Genomic DNA, 22,778 nt, shown 5'->3' on the forward strand with positions numbered 1-22,778 from the left:
CCAGGGGAGGAACGCGGGAACACTGGAGGAGGACCAGGGGAGGAGCGCGGGAACACTGGAGGACCAGGGGAGGAGGGCGGGAGCATCGGAGGAGGACGAGGGAGGAGTGCGGGAACACTGGAGGAGGACCAGCGGAGGAGGGCGGGAGCATCAGAGGAGGACGAGGGAGGAGCGTGGGAACATCGGAGGAGGACGAGGGGAGGAGCGCGGGAGCATCGGAGGAGGACCAGGGAGGAGCGCGGAAGCATCAGAGGAGGACTATGGGAGGAGCGCAGGAGCATCGGAGGAGGATGGGAGAGGAGACGGGAGAGGAGCTAGGGAACATCGGAGGAGCGGGGGAGCATGGGAGCATCAGAGGAGCCCCACCTGGGGCTCAATCTCACAACCTGAGATCATGACCTGAGCTGAAATCAAGAGTCAGACACATAAATGACTGAGCAACCCAGGTGCCCCTGATCAAAAACATTTTAAATTGTTGATATTTGGGTAAACCTCTGTCAAGTTTCTTTCAGGGGTGCCTGGGTGGCTCAACTGGTTGAGCCTCAACTCTTGGTTTTGGCTCAGGTCATGATCTCATGGGTCATGGGATCAAGCCCTGCATGGGGCTCGGTGTTCAGTGGGGAGTCTGCTGGAGATTCTCTCCCTCTGCTCCTCCCCCCAAAAGCACTCTCTCTCTCTCAATTAAATAAATAAATCTTAAAAAAATAAAAATAAATTAAAAATGGGCATTAGACATGAATGGACATTTCTCCAAAGACATACAAATGGCCACAGACACATGAAAAGATGCTCAACATCACTCATCATCAGAGAAATGCAAACCAAAACCACAATGAGACATCATGTCATATCTTTCAGAATGGCTAAACTCAAAAACATAAGAAACAACAAATGTTGGCGAGGATGTGGAGAAAAGGAACCCTTGTGCACTGTTGGTGGGAATGTAAATTGGCACAATCACTGTGGAAAACAGTATGGAGGCACCTTGAAAAATTAAAAATAGAACTACTGGGTATTTGCCCAAAGAAAATGAAAACAGTAATTCAAAAAGATATATGCGCCTTTATGTTTATAGCAGCATTATTTACAACAGCCAATATAAGGAAGCAGCTCAAGTGTCCACTGATAGATGAATGGTTAAAGAAGAAGTGGTATATACATACACACACACACAATGGAATATTGCTCAACCATAACAAAGAATGAAATCTTGCCATTTGCAATGATAGGGATGGATCTAGAGGGTATGATGTTAAGTGAAAAAAGTCAGAGAAACACAAATACCAAATGATTTCACACTCATATGTGGAATTTAAGAAACAAAACAAATGATCAAAGACAAAAAAAGACAAAAAAACACACACTCTTAAATATAGAGAACAAAGGTGGGTGGGAGGATGGGTGAAGCAGGTGAAGGGGATTAAGGATACACTTATTGTGATGAGCACTGAATAATGTATAGAATTGTTGGGTCACTACATTGTACACTTGAAACTAATATAACAATGTACAGTAATCACACTGGCATTAAACAAATAAGTAAAAACCCATGGAGATCTAAAATGCGCATGGAACATTCTTCAAGACAGACTTACGGTAAGTCATAAAACAAGCAGTAAATTTCAAATGATCGAAATCATACAGAGTATGTTCTCCAACCACACTGGAATGAAATTAGAAATGAATAATAAAAGGAAATTCGGGAAATTCACATATATTTGGAAATTAGACAACACACTCCTAAGTAATCAATGAGTCAAAGAAGAAACTTCAAGGGAAATTAGAAAATACTTTGAGATGACTGATAACAAAACAACAACATACCAAAATATATGGGATGTAGCTAAAGCCACGCTTAGTGGGAAATTTATAGCTGTAAGCACCTGTATCAAAAAAGAAAGATCTCAAATCAATAGCCTATCCTCTCAGTGTAAGAAACTAGATAAAGAAGAACAAACTGAACTCAAAGCAAGTAGAATGAAGGAAAATAGTGGGTACTCCTAAGAGGATTTGCATTTGCCTCTGTCAGGTAGGTAGGGGAATACTTTAAACTGAAATCATGATTTGAGACTTTTTGGCCCATCTTGGTTTTGTGAATTTGGAATACAAATGCGTGCAAAAGCAGGCTTGTAGTTACAATTCTCAGGCACTGTTGTGTTGTGTTGTGTTCTGTTCATACCAAGGCAACTTCCTTTACAGTCTGCTAGAGGCAGATGCAGGTAGGAGTGGGGTTACTTTTGGTTCACCGCTCCCACCGCCCTATGGAAGCTGGGTTTATCAGAGCAGGACCTCTTACCAGATGCTTACCTTAGGCAGGCCGGCTGCTTTGTCTTATACTTTCAGGACCATCAGACTGAAGATGAAATTGTTGTTTGGCAAAAGGTCTCAGGATAAAAATCAACTTAAGTATTTGATTGCCTCTCTGCATTTTCACTTCTACTTTGATTTTAAGTTGAGATTCCTTACTATCTTATCAGCTCTGCAATGCTTTTAAGAATTTACTTGTAAATAATGTATGCTGCATGGGTTGTTTTTACTAAGAGAATAGGTCTGAATAATTAAGATTCATGTTTCAGAAATGGAAAAATACCCCTTCTTTTATAAACCCACTGAAATCATGTGTTTGTCCTTGCCATTCCATTGAAACTTCTTGACCTCCACATTCCCAACTCTAGTGATAAATTGTCACCCTAGGCTCTTGGCAACATTTCACATTTTTTAATACGCCTTCTTCCTTGAAACACACTCTTCTTTGGGGCACCACTCTCATAGTTTTCCTACCTTGTTGTTTACTGCATCGTTTCCATTATGGATCCTACCTATATCATTTCACTCTCTAAATGTTGGGATGTTAGAGTTCAGTCATTGATTCTTGTAGTGAATCTATTGCTTGATGGTCAGTTCCTTCCATCACCACTGAGGCACTCATTCCCCCTGCTGCTCACAGTGACTGAGAAGCTCTTGATACACGTCCTTCACCACAATGACAACTCCATACCTCAAGATCAGGTCCCCAAACATGGCATCTCACGTTCAGTGGCCGATCATTGCTGAGGGGTATATGCAACCTTGACTCCTTGCTTTGAGGCAAGACAACTCTGAAGGACAATTGCTCTGGTTCCAGAGCCCCTTGTAGAATTAGTTGATGTCTCTGTTCAACTTCCCTCTCCACCCAATAGTGCTTCTCTACAGCACTCACTCAATAAATTTCTTACACACACATCTCAGAATCTCTTACCTAGAGAACTGAACCTACATTTAATATTGGAAGTGATCCTAGGAAGTAGTTTCAAAAATGGAATTTGGGAGTCGGAGACCTGATGTGGACTGGTGATGAGAATCCAGGGCAAGGGGATAGGGCAACACCCATAGCCCTGATAGGAGGTTGCAGTACAATTGTTAAAAACTTCAATGGCGGTGAAAGGAGAATAGGATATTCATGGGAGGTAATAAATTTTTGGGTGCATTATTTCAGGTGAGGTGAGTCTGGGATTTTATTTTATTCATCTTACAAACTAAAAACTAGCCTTTAATGTTTCATGGATGGTCTCAAAGACATAAGACTTCAGGGTCAGAAACAAAGGACTTCATTATTCATAGAGAGCAAGCAGCATGAATATTCATATATGTGCCAGTTCTACTTGCCCCCAAATCTGAAAGAAGTTACAAGATGGATCCAGATGGATGATATGCACACAATGAGTCTGTGTTGCATCTCGGGGCGGGGGAGACCTAAGCTTAGGGAATCTGCCACCTTTTTAAATTTTTAAAAAATTTTTATTTATTTATTTGACAGAGACACAGCGAGAGAGAGAACAGAAACAGGGGGAGTGGGAGAGGGAGAAGCAGGCTTCCCGCTGAGCAGGGAGCCCGATGCGGGACTCGATCCCAGGACCCCGGGATCATGACCTGAGCCAAAGGCAGACGCTTAACAAGTGAGCCACCCAGGTGCCCTAGGAATCTGCCATTTTTGTAGTATGTAGTTAACTAAGTTTACACTTTGTCTAGAGGAAAATGTCACCTCATTTCTCAAAGTTACAAGCTGCATAAACAACTCTGAGAAATAGTTTGGCCAAAAGAATGGTCAGGGTTTTGCACTGGTGGCCACTGATGTATTAAAAGAAGGCAGTGAAATTCTGAGGGTGATTAAGCACTAATATAAGGTAAAGTGTGAAATCCAGAGGGCTTCTTTGGCACCATATGAAGTCTCATCTCCTTCAGCCAGAGGGCAGAAAAAGCAGAGGATCAGACCCAGGACTTAATTGAAAGAGTAGCAGAGCTCCAAACAAGGATATTATCGAACCTGGTAGGTATGCTAAGCCACCGCCAGAGAGCTGACTGAGAAGGAATGTAACTCTGAGACTTCAGACGGGAATAGCTCAGTCAAAGCCTCAAGAGTCATGGATCCTCAGATTCCTCAATGAACCCTATGGGCCTGCAGAATTATTCCATGACCCCCAGTTAAAAGCTAGTGTTGCCACCTTGCTTGAAGATGATGTAGAGGTTCTGCTCAGCAAGACATCATATGCCTCTTCAGGATCTATCCACATCCACATCTGGCCATTAGGTCAGTTCCTAGGGTTATATGCAGCAAAAGCTGGTTGGGGTAGCACTGGGGGTCTGCTAAGGAAGGGAAGAGACTATATGTCACCACGTGGGGAAATTTGTGCTTTCTACCCTCTGAGTCTGGAAGTCTCAGTTCCTGGATACTTCTGCCATGAGAAAGAGGGAGACTGTAAACTTAAAGGTAGGGTTGGCACCCAGACATTTAAGCCTCCTTTTTCCAAAACTCCAGCAGACAAGGAGAGGAGTAACCACCCAGGCAGGAACTGATGGTCCCATCATCAGAAGGTAGGAGTGCTGTTACACAATGAAGACAGGGAAGAAAAAGTTTGTCACTCAGGTGATCCACTTGAGTGGATGTGTCTTGGTTCTTTGCTGAGCAATTTTTATAAAAAATGGACAAATACAACACCTATTGCCTGAGAGGAGCATAGCGACCAGAAGTTTAGACGTATCAGCAATGAATGTATGGGTCACCTACCAGGAATACCCCCCAGATCATCAGCGGTAGTAGTCAAGGATGAGGGGAATCTAGAATGGGTAGTAGAGGAGGGAGAAAATGAATATTCTTTATGACTTTAAGATGTGCTATGTCAGCAGGGGCTGCAAGTCTTCCTACTCATCTACCCTTGTAAGTTTCCCCAGGAAGAGAGGGAAATCCTGGTGTAGTTGTTCCTACTTCTTATTATAGCAAACAACAGACTGGAAGGGTCAAGGGTAGCCTGTGGTCTATGCCGTGCTTCGGGACCCAAAATGAGTACTGCTTTCCCAGCTGCTTGGAGAATTGGTGGACAACGGCTCCTACTTGAGTCTGTGGGAATTGCCCTCTTAAAAAGAGTTGCCTCACACAAGGGTATTCTCGACTCCCAGACACCTTGCATCAAGGCAGCGCAATTCTAAAGGACCATCCCAGCTCAGGAGCTTCTGATAAGATCAGCTGGAGCCTCTCTTGTAACCATATCACAGTTCAATTGCTCTGTCTGGTCCTGTTTCCTTAATTTCCTCATGAGTCTTATTCCTGAAGATATATTTCAGTAAAATTCCTGCATACAAATCTTGGAGCCTTAGGTCAGCTTCCTGCAAACCTGATCTATAACAATTCCCTTTTCCTCTCTCTATATACTAACTTTCTATGTGATCTCTCCCACTTTCATGGATCTATATGCTATCTTTCTGCTTCTGAGTCTCAAGTTCATATCTCCAGCTGCCTTCTCAATATTTCTACTTCAGGGTACACTCAGAAATCAGTCAGAGTACACTCAGGGAAAAGAAAGTACTCTAGGCATATCACATACCAGTAATTTAATACAGGGATTGAGTTACAAGGTGGTGATGGGAAGCTGAGGAGTTGGGATGCATCGCCTTCTCGGTGTGGGTGTGCTCACCAGCCTGGAAGCTCCCTGAACTCTACATCTGGGGTGTTATGGAGGCTTCCTCGTGTAGCCATGATGAATTATCAACTCCATTTCCAGTATTAACCCCATTTCTCCATTATTAACTCTCTGGAGAAGTGGAGATGGGTTGAAAATTCCAAGCTTCTAATCATGGCTTGGTCTGTCTGGTGAAAAGCTCCCACCCAGGAGCCCACCAGAGTCACCTCAGTAGAATAAGAGATGCTCCTAATGTTCTTATCACTTAGGAAATTACGAGGGTTTTAGGAGCTCTCTGCCAGGAACCAGGGGCAGAGACCAACTACCTATTATCTCACAACCCCCTGGCTTCCTTGCTGTTTCCTCTACGGGGAACACTCTTATCCAGATACGCACCCCATATCCAGATATGGCTAACTCCATCTCCTTCAGATTTCAGCCAAAATATCACCTCCTCAATGTGATTTACACTGACTTTTCCACCTGATATTTCATCTAGCCCCCTCCCATGCCAGGACTTCTAATCTCTCTACCCAGATTTTATTTGGTTCTTTTTTTTTTTCTTTTATCATGGTGCTCATCAGCTTCCATTTACCATTCTACTTTATATATTATTCTGTTTAAATTTTGGGTTTTGTTTGTCTTTTTTGGGGGGGGGTGTCAATCCCCACTGGAACATTAGCTCTATGAGGGCAGGGATCTTTGTCTCTTTTCTGTGTGTGGGGGGGACACTTTTGTATCCTGAGCATCAAAAGCTGTGTAGCCTAGAATAGTATTCAATGAACACTCTTGTTTAAGTTCAAAGCTCTTACAAGGTAAATACTTCAAAGCTGCTGGGCTAGTATGTATATCATTTTCAACTTTAATATATATTTCAAAATTGCTTTTTAAGTGAGTACAGTAATTCATACCCCTACCAACTGTGTATGAGCATTCCATTTTTTTCCACAAATGTTATTAAGGTGTGGGTATGATATGGTTTTATTTTTATTTATTTTTTATTTTTTATTTATTTATTTGAGAGAGAGAGAATGAGAGAGAGCAAGCACATGAGAGGGGGGAGGGTCAGAGGGAGAAGCAGACTCCCTGCCGAGCAGGGAGCCCGATGCGGGACTCGATCCAGGGACTCCAGGATCATGACCTGAGCCGAAGGCAGTCGCTTAACCAACTGAGCCACCCAGGCGCCCTGATATGGTTTTAAATTGGCCTTTCCTTAATTACTAATGATTCAGCGTATTTGCCTATGTTTACTGGTCATGCAAGATTCCTCCTCTGTGAATTGCCTGTGCACTTTTTTTGTCATTTTTTTTTTTTTTTCTGTTTGGTTGCTGGCTTTTTCCCCCTTATTTATTTATGGACATTCATTATATATTCAGTGTACTGAACCTTTGTTGGTTATACATGTTGCAAATATCTTCTCTCAGTTGTTTGCTTAATTTTTCCACTAGTTTCTGGTGTTTTTAAATATAGTTTTAATTTTTAATAAGGCCAAATTTATTTATTATTTATTACTCCTTCACAGTCTGTGCATTTTAAAGCAAATCTTGCTCTACTTGAGGTCACAAAGAAATGATCCTAAGTTTTCTTTTAAAAGTATTAAAGTTTTGGGGTGCCTGGGTGCCTCGGTTGAGCATCCAACTCTTGATTTCGGCTCAGGTCACCATCTCAGGGCTGTGGGATGGAGCCCCAAGATGGGCTCCATGTTCAGCAGAGAGTCTCCTTGTCCCTCTCCCTCTGTTCCTACACCTGCTTGTGTTTCCTCTCTCAAATAAATAAATAAAATCTTTTTTTTTTTTAAAGTGTTAAAGTTTCACTTTTTGACTTTTAAGACTTTACTCTTGGGGCACCTGGGTGGCTCAGTCGGTTAAGTGTCTGCCTTCCACTCAGGTCATGATCTCGGGGTCCTGAGATAGAGCCCCTAGTCAGTCTCCCTGCTCATCAGGAGAGTCTACTTCTCCCTTTCCCTCTGCCTCTACCCCTGCTCATGAGCACGCTCTCTCTCTTTCTCTGTCTCGCTTGTTTGCTCACTCTCTCTCAAATAAATAAAATCTTAAAAAAAAGACGCAAAATTAAAAAGAACAGTTAATTTCCACAGAACACATTCTTGGGATTTTGCTTGACTTTGCATTGAATTTGTATACTAACTTAGGAATATCATAATGACATCTTTATGATATTGAGTTCTATACACAGACATGATATATAGCTCCATTACCTATACTTAATAAATACAAGTTTATAAAATGTTTCCATTAAGGTACCTTATGCATTTCTTCACTCCTATACTAGCTGTCTTTTTCCCCCCATTTTTAAATTTGAGTGTAGTTGACAGACTGTTACATTAGTTTCAGGTGTACAACATAGTACAGCTTCACACATGATGCTGTGCTCACCACAAGTGTGGCTGCCAGGTGTCCCCACACATCACTACTACAATACCACTGACCATATTCTCTGCGCTGTGTCTCTTATTCCCTTCACTTACTGATTCCGTAACTGGAAGCCGGCACCTCCTACTGCCCTTCACGCAACTGCTGTCTTTTACAAGTATGTTTCCTACCTTGTGCTGGGGATAGGAAATGCAGTTGTGATTACACATTTTTAAAAATTACACCACCTTGGAGCGCCTGGGTGGCTCGGTCATTAAGCGTCTGCCTTGGGCTCAGGCTGACCCAGCGTCCTGGGATCCAGCTCCACATCGGGCTCCCTGCTCGGCGGGGAGTCTGATTCCCCCTCTGCCTGCCGCTCCCCCTGCTTGTGCTCAGTCTCTTTCTCGCTAACAAATAAATAAATAAAATATTTTAAAAAGTCAAAAAAAATTACACGACCTTGCCGCATTCTCTTATTAATCATTACAATTTGAGTATTAGATTAACTTGATTTTCTCTGCAAACAATTCAGCGTGCTGCTTAACAGTTATGTATAATTCATGCTTTCGTTACGTAACACAATCAGCTCTAAAACTTAAAATACATTAAAAACAGCAATACTGCATGTCTCGCCCCCGTCCTCCTTTTCACTCCGTTTCTAACCATTCACCTCTCCCAGGTAACCAATTATTAATTGTCTTACGTACTTCCCCAGGGTTTCTCTCTGACTGCACAAGAAAATACAAGTTCTCTCGCCTTCATTCTATTTGCCAGCGCAGCCAGCCGCAGCCGGACGGCTCTCGCGGACCGCGGGACACCTGCGTCGCGCCGGCGGCACAGCCAGGGCGCGAGGCGCGCAGGTGGCGGGGGAACCACCGAGTGCCGGCCGGGCGGCGGCTAGAGCGGCCCGGGAGTCGTCTGCGCAGCCGCAGCCCCGCCGGGCCGGCCCCGCCCCTCGCGCGGGGCGGCTGGTTTCAGAGCGCGTGGGGGTGTCCACGGAGCGTCGCTCGGGGGCTCCCGTGGCCAGTGCGGCTGCCCCGCGTCCAGCTCGGGGTGCGGAGGTGCCCCCTCCTCTCGCCGGGGAGGCCGTGCCCGCCTCCGGGCTCGGGCCGCCGCCTCCCCGCGTTTGCGGACGGGATACTCGGGTCACTCGCACACACCAGCCGCCAGAATGGGGGCCGCTCAGTTTGGCTCCGTCTGTGGACAAGGTCAGTGGCGAGGTGTCTAAGTTCCCCTGTGGTACTGGACTGGAGCCCGCTCTTCGCAGTCGGCCTGCCTCGTTCCATTCCTGCCCCTGCCACGTCCTGGCTGTGTGGCTTCGGGCTGGTCCCTTCACCTCTCTGTGCCTCAGTTGGCTGCTCTGTAAAATGGGAAGAATGAGGTCACCTAACTCATGGGCTTGTGAGCATTCCGCGAGTTACTATGCGTAAGGCCCCTAAAATAGTGCCAGGCACGGAGTAAGGACGGTTTCAAGATTTGCCATGATTGGGGCTCCTGGGTGGCTCACTCGGTTAGGCGACCGCCCTCGGCTCAGGTCATGATCCCGGGGTCCTGGGATCGAGCCCCACATCGGGCTCCCTGCTCGGCGGGGAGCCTGCTTCTCCCTCTGCTACTCCCCGCTTGTGTTCCCTCTCTCGCTGTCTCTCTGTCAATTAAATACATAAATAAATAAAATCTTAAAAAAAAAAGATTTGCTATGATTATTACTGTGGTTCTAATTATGACAGCACCTTTATTTTTAATGAGTGGTCTTGGCTTTTCTGACGTTTCTTTAAATCTTATCTTTCGTCAGTTCTCTTTGTAATGGATGATTTCTCTATTTTAGGAGGGAAAAGAGCCCGTCCCTAAGCAAAGACCCAAACTGGTTTGTGTTGTGTGTTGTGATGCTTAAGCTCTCCAAGGCTTTACAATTTGGGGATGCCTTTTCCTTGGGGCCGCCTGGATTTAGCAGGAGCAAGAATAGTGTTTTGTTTTGTTTTTAAATGTTTTATTTATTCATGAGAGTCAGACAGAGAGGCAGAGGCAGAGAGAGAAGCAGGCTTCCCGCGGAGCAGGGAGCCGGATGCGGGACTCGATCCCAGGGCCCTGGGATCATGACCTGAGCCGAAGGCAGACGCTTAACCATCTGAGCCACCCAGGCGCCCGCAAGAATGGTTTCTTTCTTTTTTTTTTTTTTAAGATTTTATTTATTTATTTGAGACAGAATGAGAGAGAGAGCACATGAGAGGGGGGGAGGGTCAGAGGGAGAAGCAGACCCCTTGCCGAGCAGGGAGCCCGATACTACGGGACTCGATCCAGGGACTCCAGGATCATGACCTGAGCCGAAGGCAGTCGCTTAACCATCTGAGCCACCCAGGCGCCCGCAAGAATGGTTTCTAACAGTGAAGGTCTAGGGCCCCAGGTGTTAGAAATCACAGCTCGGCCAGGTGCTGGACACGTGCCAGTGTTTGAGCCCCAGGGGAGTCCTGAGTCCCAGCCTGATGTATTTCAGTACTTAACTTGTGTGTTTCCACGAAGTGTGGGAAACTGAGTTCATACTGACACCGGTAACTCCAATCCAAATTACAGGGTTCACATCAGATTGCTTTTTTCCCTATTTGTAACTCTCTTCTCTGAAAATGAGCAACTTTGCTCTCACTAACTTCCATGTTTCCTATTTGATCAACACTTCCTGTTTGTAAGGAGTCTCCCAATCCGGTGCCTTCTCACCCCATTCCCTTGGGCTAAAACCCCAAATAGGACAGGTGGTGACATGTGCATGGGGACATGGAATAGGTGGTGGTAGTTTTCCTGTCATTCCTGCCTCCCCACCACCATGACACCCTCCTCACACCACCCCGGCTCCAAAGTGGCTGAGCGGTGGCGCTCTCCCACCTCCCATGACCCCACCCAAATGCTTTCACACTGTGTTATTCAGGAAGGAAAGAAGGAAGGTAGGATTTTAGTGTGGTTTTTTTTTTTTAGATTTTATTTATTTGACAGCGAGAGAGAGAGAGAGAGAGAGCACAAGCAGGGGGAGTGGCAGAGGAAGGGGGAGAAGCAGACTCCCCACTGAGCAGGGAGCCTGATGTGGGGCTTGATCCTAGGACCCTGGGATCATGACCTGAGCCAAAGGCAGACGCTTAATGACTGAGCCACCAGGCGTCCAGGATTTTAGTTTTTAAATGGGGTGGGGGGAGGGATTTCAAACATCTCAGCATGAACCCCAATATGCCTGTCCCTCAACTTCAACAAACACTGTCTTTTGGCCATTTTCTTTCTTTCTTCTAGCCCCTCTTTCTTTCCCTTTCCCTTCTACCCCTGCCTTCCATCTTTCCTTCCCTCATTCCCCTTTCTTTTAGTAAAGAAAACTCCAGCAATCATATCTGTTCACTCATAAATACAGATGCTTAAGTGTGAGTTTCTAACAAGGACCTTAATGTAATCATAGTATTATTAGACTCAACAAAATCAACAGTAATTCCTGAATATCACCGTGTTCAATTGTTTGAATTGTCTATTGTCAAATGAATTGTCCTAATTGTTTGAAATGTCTTTTTTTTTTTAAGATTTTATTTTTAAGTAATCTCTATACCCAAAGTGGGTCCCGAACCCATGACTCTGAGATCAAGAGTTGCATGTTTTATGGACTGAGCCAGCCAGGTGCTCCTGAAATATATCTTTTTACAGCTGTTTTTCCCTATCGGATCCAGATATAATTTACCATTTGCATTTGGTTGACTTGTCTACTCAGTCTTTTTTTTTTTTTTTTTTTTTTTTTTTTTTAAGATTTTATTTATTTATTTGAGAGAGAGAGAATGAGAGACAGAGAGCATGAGAGGGAGGAGGGTCAGAGGGAGAAGCAGACTCCCTGCCGAGCAGGGAGCCCGATGCGGGACTCGATCCCGGGACTCCAGGATCATGACCTGAGCCGAAGGCAGTCGCTTAACCAACTGAGCCACCCAGGCGCCCTACTCAGTCTTTTATTTATTTATTTTAAAGATTTTATTTATCAGAGAGAGGGCGTGTGAGCAGAGGAGGCGGGGGAGAAGAGAAGGAAGAGGGAGAAGCAGACTTCGGGCTGAGCGTGGAGCCCGTCGCAGGCCTTGATCCCAGGACCCTGAGATCGTGACCTGAGCTGAAGGCAGCCGTGCAACCGACTGAGCCACCCAGGCGCTCCAACTCAGTCCCTTTTAATCTATGACAGTTTTCCTTCCCTCCCCCTCCTTTTTTTTTTTAAACATTTATTTATGGACCAGCTTCAGTCTTCTGTCCTATAAAATGTTTCACATTCTAAACTTAGCTGATTGCTTATTTTTAGTATCTTTAACTTATTACTTTTCAAACTCAGCTGCACGTTGGAATCATCTAGAAAAATTTAAGTTATTAAACACCCAGGCATCTCCCCCACAGACTAATATAATTGATCTTGGTTCAGCCAAGGTATCAGGATATTTTAAAAGTTCCCTAATGATTCTAATGTGTAGCAAAGTTTGAAAACCTTTAATTTAATTTGCTTCTGTATTTCACCTGTTTGCTGATATTTGGATCTAGAGACTGGATGACACTGATTCACTGACTTTGGCACTATTTGTTCACATAACAGTCCCCCAGATCTCCCTGGTAATGTCCTCGACCCGTGGGCACGAGAGGGAGGCTGCTAGCACTTGACGGGTTAATAGTGACTTCCCACTCGCAGGGATCTTCTGCAGAGATACAGCTGCCCACTAGAGTGAGGCCCAAGTACCGCCTTGGCCCAGGATGGCTAGAGAATCCAAGGAAGGCACAGCCTTGGACGACCAATCTGCAGAGAACCAGATCGGCCTTCTGGTCGTAAAAGTGGAAGAGGAAGAGGCCTCTGCCTTTGTGGAGGGGGCCAGCCCTGTTCAGGGTTCAGAAAACTCCCGCCGGCGCTTCCGGGGCTTCCGCTACCCCGAGGCCGAGGGGCCCCGCGAGGCGCTGAGCCGGCTCCGGGAGCTCTGCCGTCAGTGGCTGCGGCCCGAGACGCACAGCAAGGAGCAGATCGTGGAGCTGCTGGTGCTGGAGCAGTTCCTGACCATCCTGCCCGAGGAGCTGCAGGCCTGGGTGCGGGAGCGGCACCCGGAGAGCGGGGACGAGGTGGTGGTGCTCTTGGAGCATCTGCAGAGGCAGCTGGAGGAGCCAGGGCCGCAGGTAGAGGCAAAGGGCTTAGTATCTGAGAGCCGGGCTCTGTCTCTTCCTGAGGTCTCAAGATCGGTGTGAGGGGCGTTTCTGGAAGATCCAGAAGTTCTTAATCTCTTTTTGTATCATGAACCTCTTTGCCCCTCCGGAGAAGTCCCTGGACCCCTCCTCATACTAGTATATTTAAGAATATGAAGGATTACAAAAGAACTCAGTTACATTGAAACACGGTTCAACAGAGCATGAAACAAATTAGTGATAAAATTATCTATATGTTCTTTAAAATTAATGCACCAAATAGTAAGACCTACTAGGGACAGGCCCGGTAACTGGTAGAGGTTCAAAGTTGTTATAAGCATGAATGACTTTGACAATGTTTGCCTGGCTGTGATGTGGTGTGAAAACATCTGTAATTTCTATTGGTGACTAAATCCTGTGGCTTATGCCACATTGGTTTGTTGCTTCCATTTATAATGGAAGGAAAGGCCAAATTTCTCTTAGAGGCTAGTAAGCATTAAAATACTTTTATCCTGGACCACGTGGGAAGGAGTCCAAGAACCTCAGGCTCAAAAACACCCCTGCGTCTTCTTGCCTCGCCAGTCTTTTATGAGATTGTGTCCTCTGTGCACCATCTTGTGAATGTTCTTCAGAGGACATGTGGCAGAGCCTTCCAAGCACTGACCGGGAGCCCAGGGCTCTGGACTGGGATCTGCTGCCCGCCAGCCCTTGAGCAGTGAAGTCATTTCAAGGCTCTTAGCTTCAGCCTCCTCATTCTTCACAGAAGTGGTTAAGTCTGAACTGCATGTGAGAAAGTAACTTGGAAAATGTAGTTTAATATAAATGTCTAAAAGGAAGCCTGCTTTTCATGGGGATAGACCATGTACAGGGTCCAGAGTTAGGTGATTATACATACTGTCATCTTATTGGTCCCAAAACCCTATAAGCGAGAAATGATTGCCCTCACTTTTCAGATAAGAAAAGGCACAGTATTCTGAGAACTTAACACTAGTTCCCAAAGAGTCTTCACATAGAGCACAATGTATGTAACAAGGGAGCATGTGGTAGTGGTTAAGAGCATGGGCTCCGGGGTCCCTCTCCAAGACCCCCCCTCCTAGCATCACCACTTATTAGCTGGGTGACCTTGGGCAAGTTGCTTCAACTCTGGGCCTCCGTTTCCTCATTACAAAAATACAGATAGTAATAGTCCCTAGCTCATAGAGTTGGGTTTTTTCTCATAGAGTTGTTATCTGCATTCAGTGAGTTAATATTCATAAGGCTCTTAGAAATAGCGCCTAGAAAATAGAAAGTACTAGCACATAGAAAGCAAATAGAAGTTTTGATGAATCAATACGTGAATGACTTCCAGGTCCCAGGTGGTGACCAGAGGCCGCTACTCTGTTGCAAGATGGCGGTGTTGACACCAGCTCAGAGGCCATGGAGTACCCAGTTCCAGCCAATGAAGGCTCTGCTCAAGCACGAATCTCTGGGATCCCAGGCCTCAGCAGACAGGGGTGAGTGTTATCTTCTGGGCAGTCTGAATTCTACAGACTTCATCCAGCTTCATTAAGGATCACCTAATAGGTCCATTGACCGCTACTTTGTTTGGCCATCACTGACCGACTCTTTAACAGTGGTGGAAAGCTTTCCTAATCAAGCCCGGACATAATAAAAAGCTAAATAAGTAAAACTTGGTTTGGAAAGAACTGGTTCTCCATTCATTTCACACATAATTGTGGAGGCCTCCTACGTGGTAGCCCAGTGTTGTTGGTGAGACAGTCCTGGCTGCCACAGAGCTTATGTTCTAGTGGGGACGACAGTAGATAAACACAACAATATAGTTTCAGACGGTGGTAAGTGCCAAGAAGAAAATGACCAGAATCTGTAAAGCCAGTCAGAATATCCCACAGATTATAGGACTATTGCAAATGAGAGTATAAATCTTCTCAACCCTGGGTCTGTTGTTAAAATAGCATGAATCACTCCACAGGACATGACCGTATGTCCTGAACATGTGTGTGGGTTCCCAGGACACAGCCCCGAGATATGGCAGCCCCCACACAGTCTTTATTTCTCAACACAGGTTCTAGCCTAAACCAACTGTTCTGTGCCCCTTTTAAAGTCTGCCTCCTACAGGGAAACCTGAAGTTCTTGCTTTTCTCTCTTGACTCTAAGCAAGTTCTATACAACCAGATGCCTGTGCATTTCTGGTTCTAGCCTTCTTTGACTCTGGTTTTTCAAAACCAAAGAAGGCCCTTAACAACCACTAAAGGCATTTTAACCAAAATCTTATTTTTCTCCCCCTCCCAAGCAAAATTCAGAGGATCTTCAGATGAAAAGCTTGTTTTATGTTGCTTAAATTCATCATTCCTTCCAAGGATCCTGCCCTTTTTGTATAGGTTTCGTATATTGACAGCACACTACGCCTCTCTAGGCCTAGGGTTGGAGCTGGTAGGGACCAGGCACTGGGGAAAGGAGCACATTCTGTATGAACTTCCTGGCAGGAATTTACTAGCCCAGTTTTTGAACTTGGAATCCACAGGCCAGGGAGGCTGGGTGCCAGGGTCCATCTCATCCAGAGCGTCTTTCCTTCTTAGTTCTCCAGGTTCCTGGGCTTGCCCCGGGAGGGCGCTGCAGAGGAGACGCAGTGGTGGCTGCCAGGCTGCCCTCAGAGCCCCAGGTGAGCTGGAGCCCCCCTGTTGTGCATCCTGCACCGGGCCCTCCCTCCCACCCTACATCCTACACCCACCCAAGTCCTAGATGGGATTTTAATTTTCTCATGTATGCCGGTGTCGTTTGTCATGGTCTAACTTCTTGGTGCCTAGTTAAGAGCCTTTTCCTATTTTATGACTAGCTTGGGTGCTGTACTTACCACATCCTCCCTACTCCGTCTCTCTGGTCAGCCCCTGCTTCAATGGGATTTTCTTCAATAAGTACAATTCAGCAAATGCAAGCGGAAGCTTTTGTGATGGTGCTTTTGTTTTGAAGTGGGTTTTTTTTAAGATTTTATTTATTAGAGAGAGTGCATGAGAAGGGGGGAGAGGCAGAGGGAGAGGGAGAAGCAGACTCCTCGCTGCACAAGGAGTGTGATGCGGAGATCATGACCTGAGCTAAAGTTAGAGGTGAGCCACTCAGGCGCCCCAAGTTTTGTTTTTTTAATGCTGTTACTAGAGTATAAACACATGGTCTCTGGCTCTCAAGGGAACTTAAAAGTTGAGAGGACAGATGAGCCATGTCCATTTATCTCAACTAATAGTACAATCTGAACTGTCTTTACTTAAACTGGATTTTACTTTTCTTGTCCAGTTCTTCATGTCCTTGAGATTCTGTAGTCCCACTTTCTTCCCTGACTGTTCTCACCTCAGACCTACATTTCATTGTATTTTAATAATCATTCATGTCAATGAGCCCCCATCACTACTTTGCTGAAAATCACCCCACGAATCTTCTGAGAGGTTTCGGTTTGGTTCCAGTCCTTTCACTGGGTTGGCCTTTATTTTGTCTAGACACTGACGTGAAGACACTTACCCTCGTGTGTTCACTGATTGTTTACTTCCATGGTGGTTTTGTTGACCGGGTGAAATAGGTATTGAGGTGCCGCACTGGTGTTGTCTGCAGAGCCTTTAGGGGAGCCGTTCACTCTCCTGTGCCCAGCTGTGGGCATGACTGGGGAAGAGGAGCTAGGTGGGATCATGTACTGTTTCAGGGCTTGCTGAAAACGGAAGACGTGGCCCTGGCTTTCTCCTCTGCATGGACACAGCTGGATTCACCTCGGGGGAGCTTCCACAGAGATGAAAGGCAGGAGAACTGTGGCGGCCTGACCCCCCTGGGTAAGACGGATGGGTGCTGGTTTCTCCTAGGGTTTCGTGGCTTCCTTTATCGGTCAGAACCTACCGGGCTGTGAGAACCTGTTTGAACTGTTTGCATTCAGAGCCACCATTTCTGAACCCCAACTGCTAACCACATGTGTGACCAGCTCCTTAACCCCTGTGACCTTGCCTCCTTCCCCGTCCTGCCAGTGTTCTGGTCAGGTGAAGTGGGATGCAGCACATGCAACCCCCCGCACAGGCCTCGCTCACAGTAGGTGCGCGGTGTTGATCCCCTCCCCACTGGCAGCCTCGACAGAGGAGAGCTGGGTGCTCCTCAGGAAATGGGCCGTGGGCCCGCAGAGCATGAGAGCAAGAAGTGACCTGGAATGGATAGCAGAGCCGACCTAGAGATCAGGGCACAGGACACAGGGCAACAGCTTGGCTCGTCTGAGCTCACACCGCTCCATCCGGTACAGTGGGAGCTCCAGCTCACATCTGTCAGCACTGAAGCCAGTCCTTGTCTGGGATCAGAGTGACTGCTCGTATCCCTGATTAGGGATCAGTTTCTAAGTTCCCGCTTGCCCCGTTTCTTACAGAACGTTTCGCAAGTCCTTACACTTGCCTGCTTCCTGCTGCCTTCTGCCCAGCCCCCCTAGCGTTCAGCCCCAGTGCAGGGCCCTGCCTTCGTCCTTAGGACTTAGAGCCTCTGTGTGTGTCCCCAGCACAGTCCTCACCACCTTCCTCCACTCCCAGTGTGCACCCTGCTCCCGATGGCCCCATGCCTATTCTCCGGTCTCCTTCCTCCCCAGCACCCGTTGTCCCCCTTTATTCCCACCCTTATCCTTTCACGGAAATCCTCATCCCTGTGTCTGTGGAACTCTGTGGCAGGGCATAACTGACCATGTCTGGCCACTTGTTATTTCAGGTGGTAACATGCAGGCTGAGATCACGGACCTGCCCCCAGATGAGGAACATCCAGGACAAGAGCCTGGGGAAATACCGTGCCACTTGAGTGAAGACATTGCCCAGATTCCTGCCTGTGTAGAAGCTGGTGAACAGGAGGGCAGGTTACCAAGAAAGCAGAAAAATGCCACAGGAAGTAGGCGGCACTATTGTCATGAATGTGGAAAGAGTTTTGCTCAGAGTTCGGGCCTGAGCAAGCACAGGAGAATCCACACTGGTGAGAAACCCTATGAATGTGAGGAATGCGGCAAAGCCTTCATCGGGAGCTCTGCCCTCGTCATCCATCAGAGAGTCCACACTGGGGAGAAACCATATAAGTGTGAAGAATGTGGCAAGGCCTTCAGTCACAGCTCAGACCTTATCAAACACCAGAGAACCCACACTGGGGAGAAGCCCTATGAGTGTGAGGACTGTGGGAAGACCTTCAGCCAGAGTTGCAGCCTCCTAGAACATCAGAGAATCCACACGGGGGAGAAGCCGTACCAGTGCACCCTGTGTGGTAAAGCTTTTAGGCGGAATTCACACCTCCTGAGACACCAGAGGATCCATGGCGATAGAAGCGTGCAGGATCCTGAACGTGGAGAGACCTGGGAGAGTCAGGGGAGGGTGGAAGGCCAGTGGGAAAATGTTGAGGCTCCCGTGTCTTATAAATGTAACGAGTGTGAGAGAAGTTTCACTCGGAACAGAAGCCTTATTGAACACCAAAAAATCCACACTGGTGAGAAACCCTATCAGTGCGACACATGTGGGAAAGGCTTCACCCGAACTTCATACCTTGTTCAACATCAGAGAAGCCACGTCGGAAAAAAAGTTCTATCACAGTGACCCACGTCGTACGTGGCAGAGTTGGTGCTCATTCCTCATTGAACCGAAGCCACCCGCAGCCCTTCCTGACCACAGAAACTGGGCTGGGCTTTATTGACCACTTCCCATCATCTTGTATTAGAAGACAGAGTCTGGCTGAGATGGATTCTCTTCTACATTCTAGAAGGTGGCTGAGGAACAGCTTATTTGATAGGAGGCTACAGGAGAGTTGTCTGGAAGGGGTAGGACCTGAAATGTTTATTCTCACCTACTAGACTGAAATGGGCTTCCAGACTGGCTAGCCACCTCCAGCCAGCACTTTATGATGTCTCGTGGGCAGAAGGCTGTGCCTATAAAGAATCCTCCATCAGCTGGTCCGATCCGTGACATCTTACACTCCCCACTGTGCCTTGAACGCAGGTGCTGATAAACATTCATTAAATGTAACCGTGAGATGACCCTATAGCTCTGGATATGATATCATCTAGACTTCTGAAGAACTTCTCACCATAGCCTTTTGAGCTTGTGTCTAATTCTGAGGTTCTAGATTCTGAGTTAATCTAGCACATTTTTTGCAGATCACATAAGATTGGCGGGTTGAGGGTGAGGTTACTGTGATAGAAAGAATCCAAATTTCTTGACCAGACTAGGCATTCCAATGTGAATACCTTAGGTTCTTCATCATGAAATCACTGTAAATGTATGCCAGGCATGGAATGCCATTCTTTAATATTGCTACTCTCTGCAGAGAAAATATTCCTACGCAGACAGTGTGAAAATTAATCAAATCAGAATAAAATGATAAATTCGCTAATGCTTATCTTGGTTCTCAGCTTTCAGGCCTCTTGGGCCTAACCACGTGCTTGCTAAAGCCACAGACACTATCCTGCCCACGACCCACTCCACTGGAAAGTATAGTAGATGAATCACAACTTATGCCTGCTCAGTTCAAACTTCCTTTAGGTCAGTAGAGTCAAACCAAATATTTAAAGCAAGTATCACTTATGGTTTCAAAACTCCCATTATTAGTGTGCAACCATCTTGGTTGTTTTTTTTTTTTTTTTTAAGGTTTTATTTTATTTTTTAAAGATTTATTTGAGAGAGAGAAAGCAAGAGAGAGAGTGCACAAGCTGGGGGGAGAGGCAGAGGGAGAAGCAGACTCCCCCTGAGCTGGGAGCCCGATGCGGGGCTCGATCCCAGGACCCTGAGATCATGACCTGAGCCGAAGGCAGCTGCTTAACTGACTAAGCCACCCAGGCGCCCCTATTTTGGTCTTCTTACATATTAATTTCCAGGTCACCAATGTGGTACCATCTCATTTGTTCATGATGACAGTTTTAGCCATTAAGTTAATTCCTCAGGCTATCTACTTTTCTTTCTTTCCTTTTTTTTTTTTTTTTTTTAAAGATTTATTAGAGAGAGAATGAGCGGAAGGGGCAGAGGGAGAGAATCTCAAGCAAACTCTGTGCTGAGTGGAGCCCAATGTGGGGCTCAATCCCAGTACCCTGAGATCATGACCGAGGCCAAAATCAAAGTCAGACGCTTACCCAACTGAGCCAACTTAGCACCCTGCTATTTACTTTTCTTAAGCACACTTTGTAGACCATCTTTTTTTTCCTTCATGATAGTCAAAGTTTCAGTTTTGTGAGAAAACTTTAAGTCACCATTACAGAAGAACAGTGACCGTTGAACAACACTGGTTTGAACTGCACAGGTCTGCTTCTGTGCAGATTTTTTTCAACAAATGCAGTACTGTAAGTATATCTTATTATTAATAACATTTTTTCTCTAGTTTACTTCAAATATATAGTATGTAATACATATAACAAAAAATACATGTGTTTTTTTTTTAAATATTTTATTTATTTATTTGACAGAGAGAGACAGCGAGAGAGGGAACACAAGTAGGAGGAGAGGGAGAAGCAGGCTTCCCGCTGAGCAGAAAGCCTGACATGGGGCTCGATCTCAGGACGCTGGGATCATGACCTGAGCCGAAGGCAGCCGCTTAACCGACTGAGCCACCCAGGCGCCCCCCAAAAATACATGTTAATCAACTTTGTTGGTAAGGTTCCTGGTCAACAGTAGGCTATTAGTAATTGGGGTATTCACTACAGAATTAAAACTTTTAACCATGCTCCTCCCCACTCCCCCCACTTTTTGATTTCCAGTTATTACAACTGATAGTAAAAACCTAGGTATAATGTTTGTGCCTCCCACATTAGGGAAGAGATTCTGCTTTATGCATATACCAGTTCAGATGTTAGTGTCTTCCCAAACATCCTCACAGTCACACCCAGAATAATGTGTGACCATATGTCTGGGCACCCCATGGCCTGGTCATGTTGACCCATAAAACTGATCATTACAAAACTAGTTTGGGGTATTCACTACAGAATTAAAACTTTTAACCATCCTCCTCCTCCCCACTACCACCACCTTTTGATTTCCAGTTATTACAACCGATAGTAAGAGCCTAGGAAATAATGTTTGTGCCTCCGTCCCCTGCTTACGGATCAGGATAGAGAAGGGCTGGTACGAAGCTGAGACAGAGATGAATGACTGGCTCACTACTCTGTGCTCAGCACCTGGCCGACCTGATGAATGAATGATTCTGAAGATGGGTTGATTCTACTTGCTCTCTCCTATTAACATAAAATCCCTACTGTTAGGGGCGCCTGGATGGCTCAGTTGGTTAAGCGACTGCCTTCGGCTCAGGTCATGATCCCGGAGTCCCTGGATCGAGTCCCGCATCGGGCTCCCTGCTCGGGGGAGGAGCCTGCTTCTCCCTCTGACCCTCCCCCCTCTCATGTACTCGCTCTCTCTCATTCTCTCTCTCAAATAAATAAATAAAATCTTAAAAAAAAAAAAAAATCCCTACTGTTAGAGACCATAGTGTTCACATCCTTATTTCCAGAAATAAACTTTTCTTTCCTATTTCTAAACAAACTCTGTGTTTACAACCATTCAGTCAGCAAATCTCAGTGTTAGGTCACACACTAAGAAATCGAAGATGAACAGTTGTCTCTTCCTTTGAAGAGCAGGAGAACTAAACTCTCTTCTACGATGTTCTATCCATGCCTGTCCTCATTTTGTGAGTCGGCCTGGCAATCCCTATGTCCACACAGGTGCTGCACAGACCAGGATTCAACAGCCGCTGCTCTCGCCTGTGCTCCACCCAGCAAGTGAGACTGGGCGAGCACGGTGCACAGCCTGTCCAAGGCCACTTGCCCCTCCCTCGCCAGCACGGAGACTGTAGGAGGGGGTTTCCTCTCCCGAGGAGTAAGGCTTGCTCAGCAGCAGTATGTTCTACCATATGCACTGCTATCACATGGCTTCTCTGGGTGCCATCCTGTGGGACACAGGGAGCGAATACATTTGCCTATTCCTGCTTTTGTTGTTTACACAGATTCAAAAATTGCTGGGGCGCCTGGGTAGCCCAGTCGGCTAAGCTGCCGACTTGATTGTGGCTCAGGTCATGATCCCAGGGTTGTGAGATTCAGCCCCACGTTGGGCTCCATGCTGAGCATGGAGTCTGCTTGAGAGTCTCTCTCCCTCTACCCCTCCCCCTGCTTACATGCTCTCGCAAATAAATCTTTAAAAATTCTTTTTTAAATATTACTTCAATCTAAAAGGGGCTATTTGTTTTCTGACCAAATCTGTTGGCCTTTTTTTAAAAAAATCTGGTGCCAAACATGGGGCCATTAAGGGCACAGTGCCCTTTTTTGAAGAAGGACGTGGCCACACACAACAGGACAGCATATGTG

At 46.1% G+C, this 22,778-nt stretch overlaps 1 protein-coding gene and 1 long non-coding RNA gene across 4 annotated transcripts in view; one reads left to right on the forward strand and one right to left on the reverse strand.

Moving 5' to 3' along the window:
• The window catches only part of LOC144379142 (uncharacterized), a 60,909-nt gene extending 51,709 nt beyond the window's left edge, over window positions 1-9,200 (reverse strand). The window contains exons 1-2 of one of the 3 annotated variants that reach the window (XR_013441499.1): window positions 2,308-2,370; window positions 1,825-1,883 (exon numbers count right to left, since the gene is read on the reverse strand). This is a non-coding gene — a long non-coding RNA (uncharacterized LOC144379142). Of the gene's footprint in view, window positions 1-1,824; window positions 1,884-2,307; window positions 2,371-9,009 lie in introns of those variants that run through there. The other 2 variants (XR_013441501.1, XR_013441500.1) reach the window with 2 other exon arrangements.
• A 48-nt stretch (window positions 9,201-9,248) lies between these two features.
• Window positions 9,249-19,175, forward strand: LOC118533772 (zinc finger protein with KRAB and SCAN domains 4-like). The gene is made up of 6 exons (XM_036089229.2): window positions 9,249-9,510; window positions 12,981-13,453; window positions 14,808-14,952; window positions 16,036-16,118; window positions 17,145-17,268; window positions 18,173-19,175. The coding sequence occupies exons 2-6, from the start codon at window positions 13,043-13,045 to the stop codon at window positions 19,033-19,035; spliced, it is 1,626 nt and encodes a 541-aa protein (XP_035945122.2). The 5' UTR covers window positions 9,249-9,510; window positions 12,981-13,042; the 3' UTR covers window positions 19,036-19,175.
• The last annotated feature ends 3,603 nt before the right edge of the window (window positions 19,176-22,778 follow it).

This window comes from Halichoerus grypus, chromosome 9 (genome assembly GCF_964656455.1).
Source record: "Halichoerus grypus chromosome 9, mHalGry1.hap1.1, whole genome shotgun sequence".
Classification (NCBI taxonomy): Eukaryota; Metazoa; Chordata; class Mammalia; order Carnivora; family Phocidae; genus Halichoerus; species Halichoerus grypus.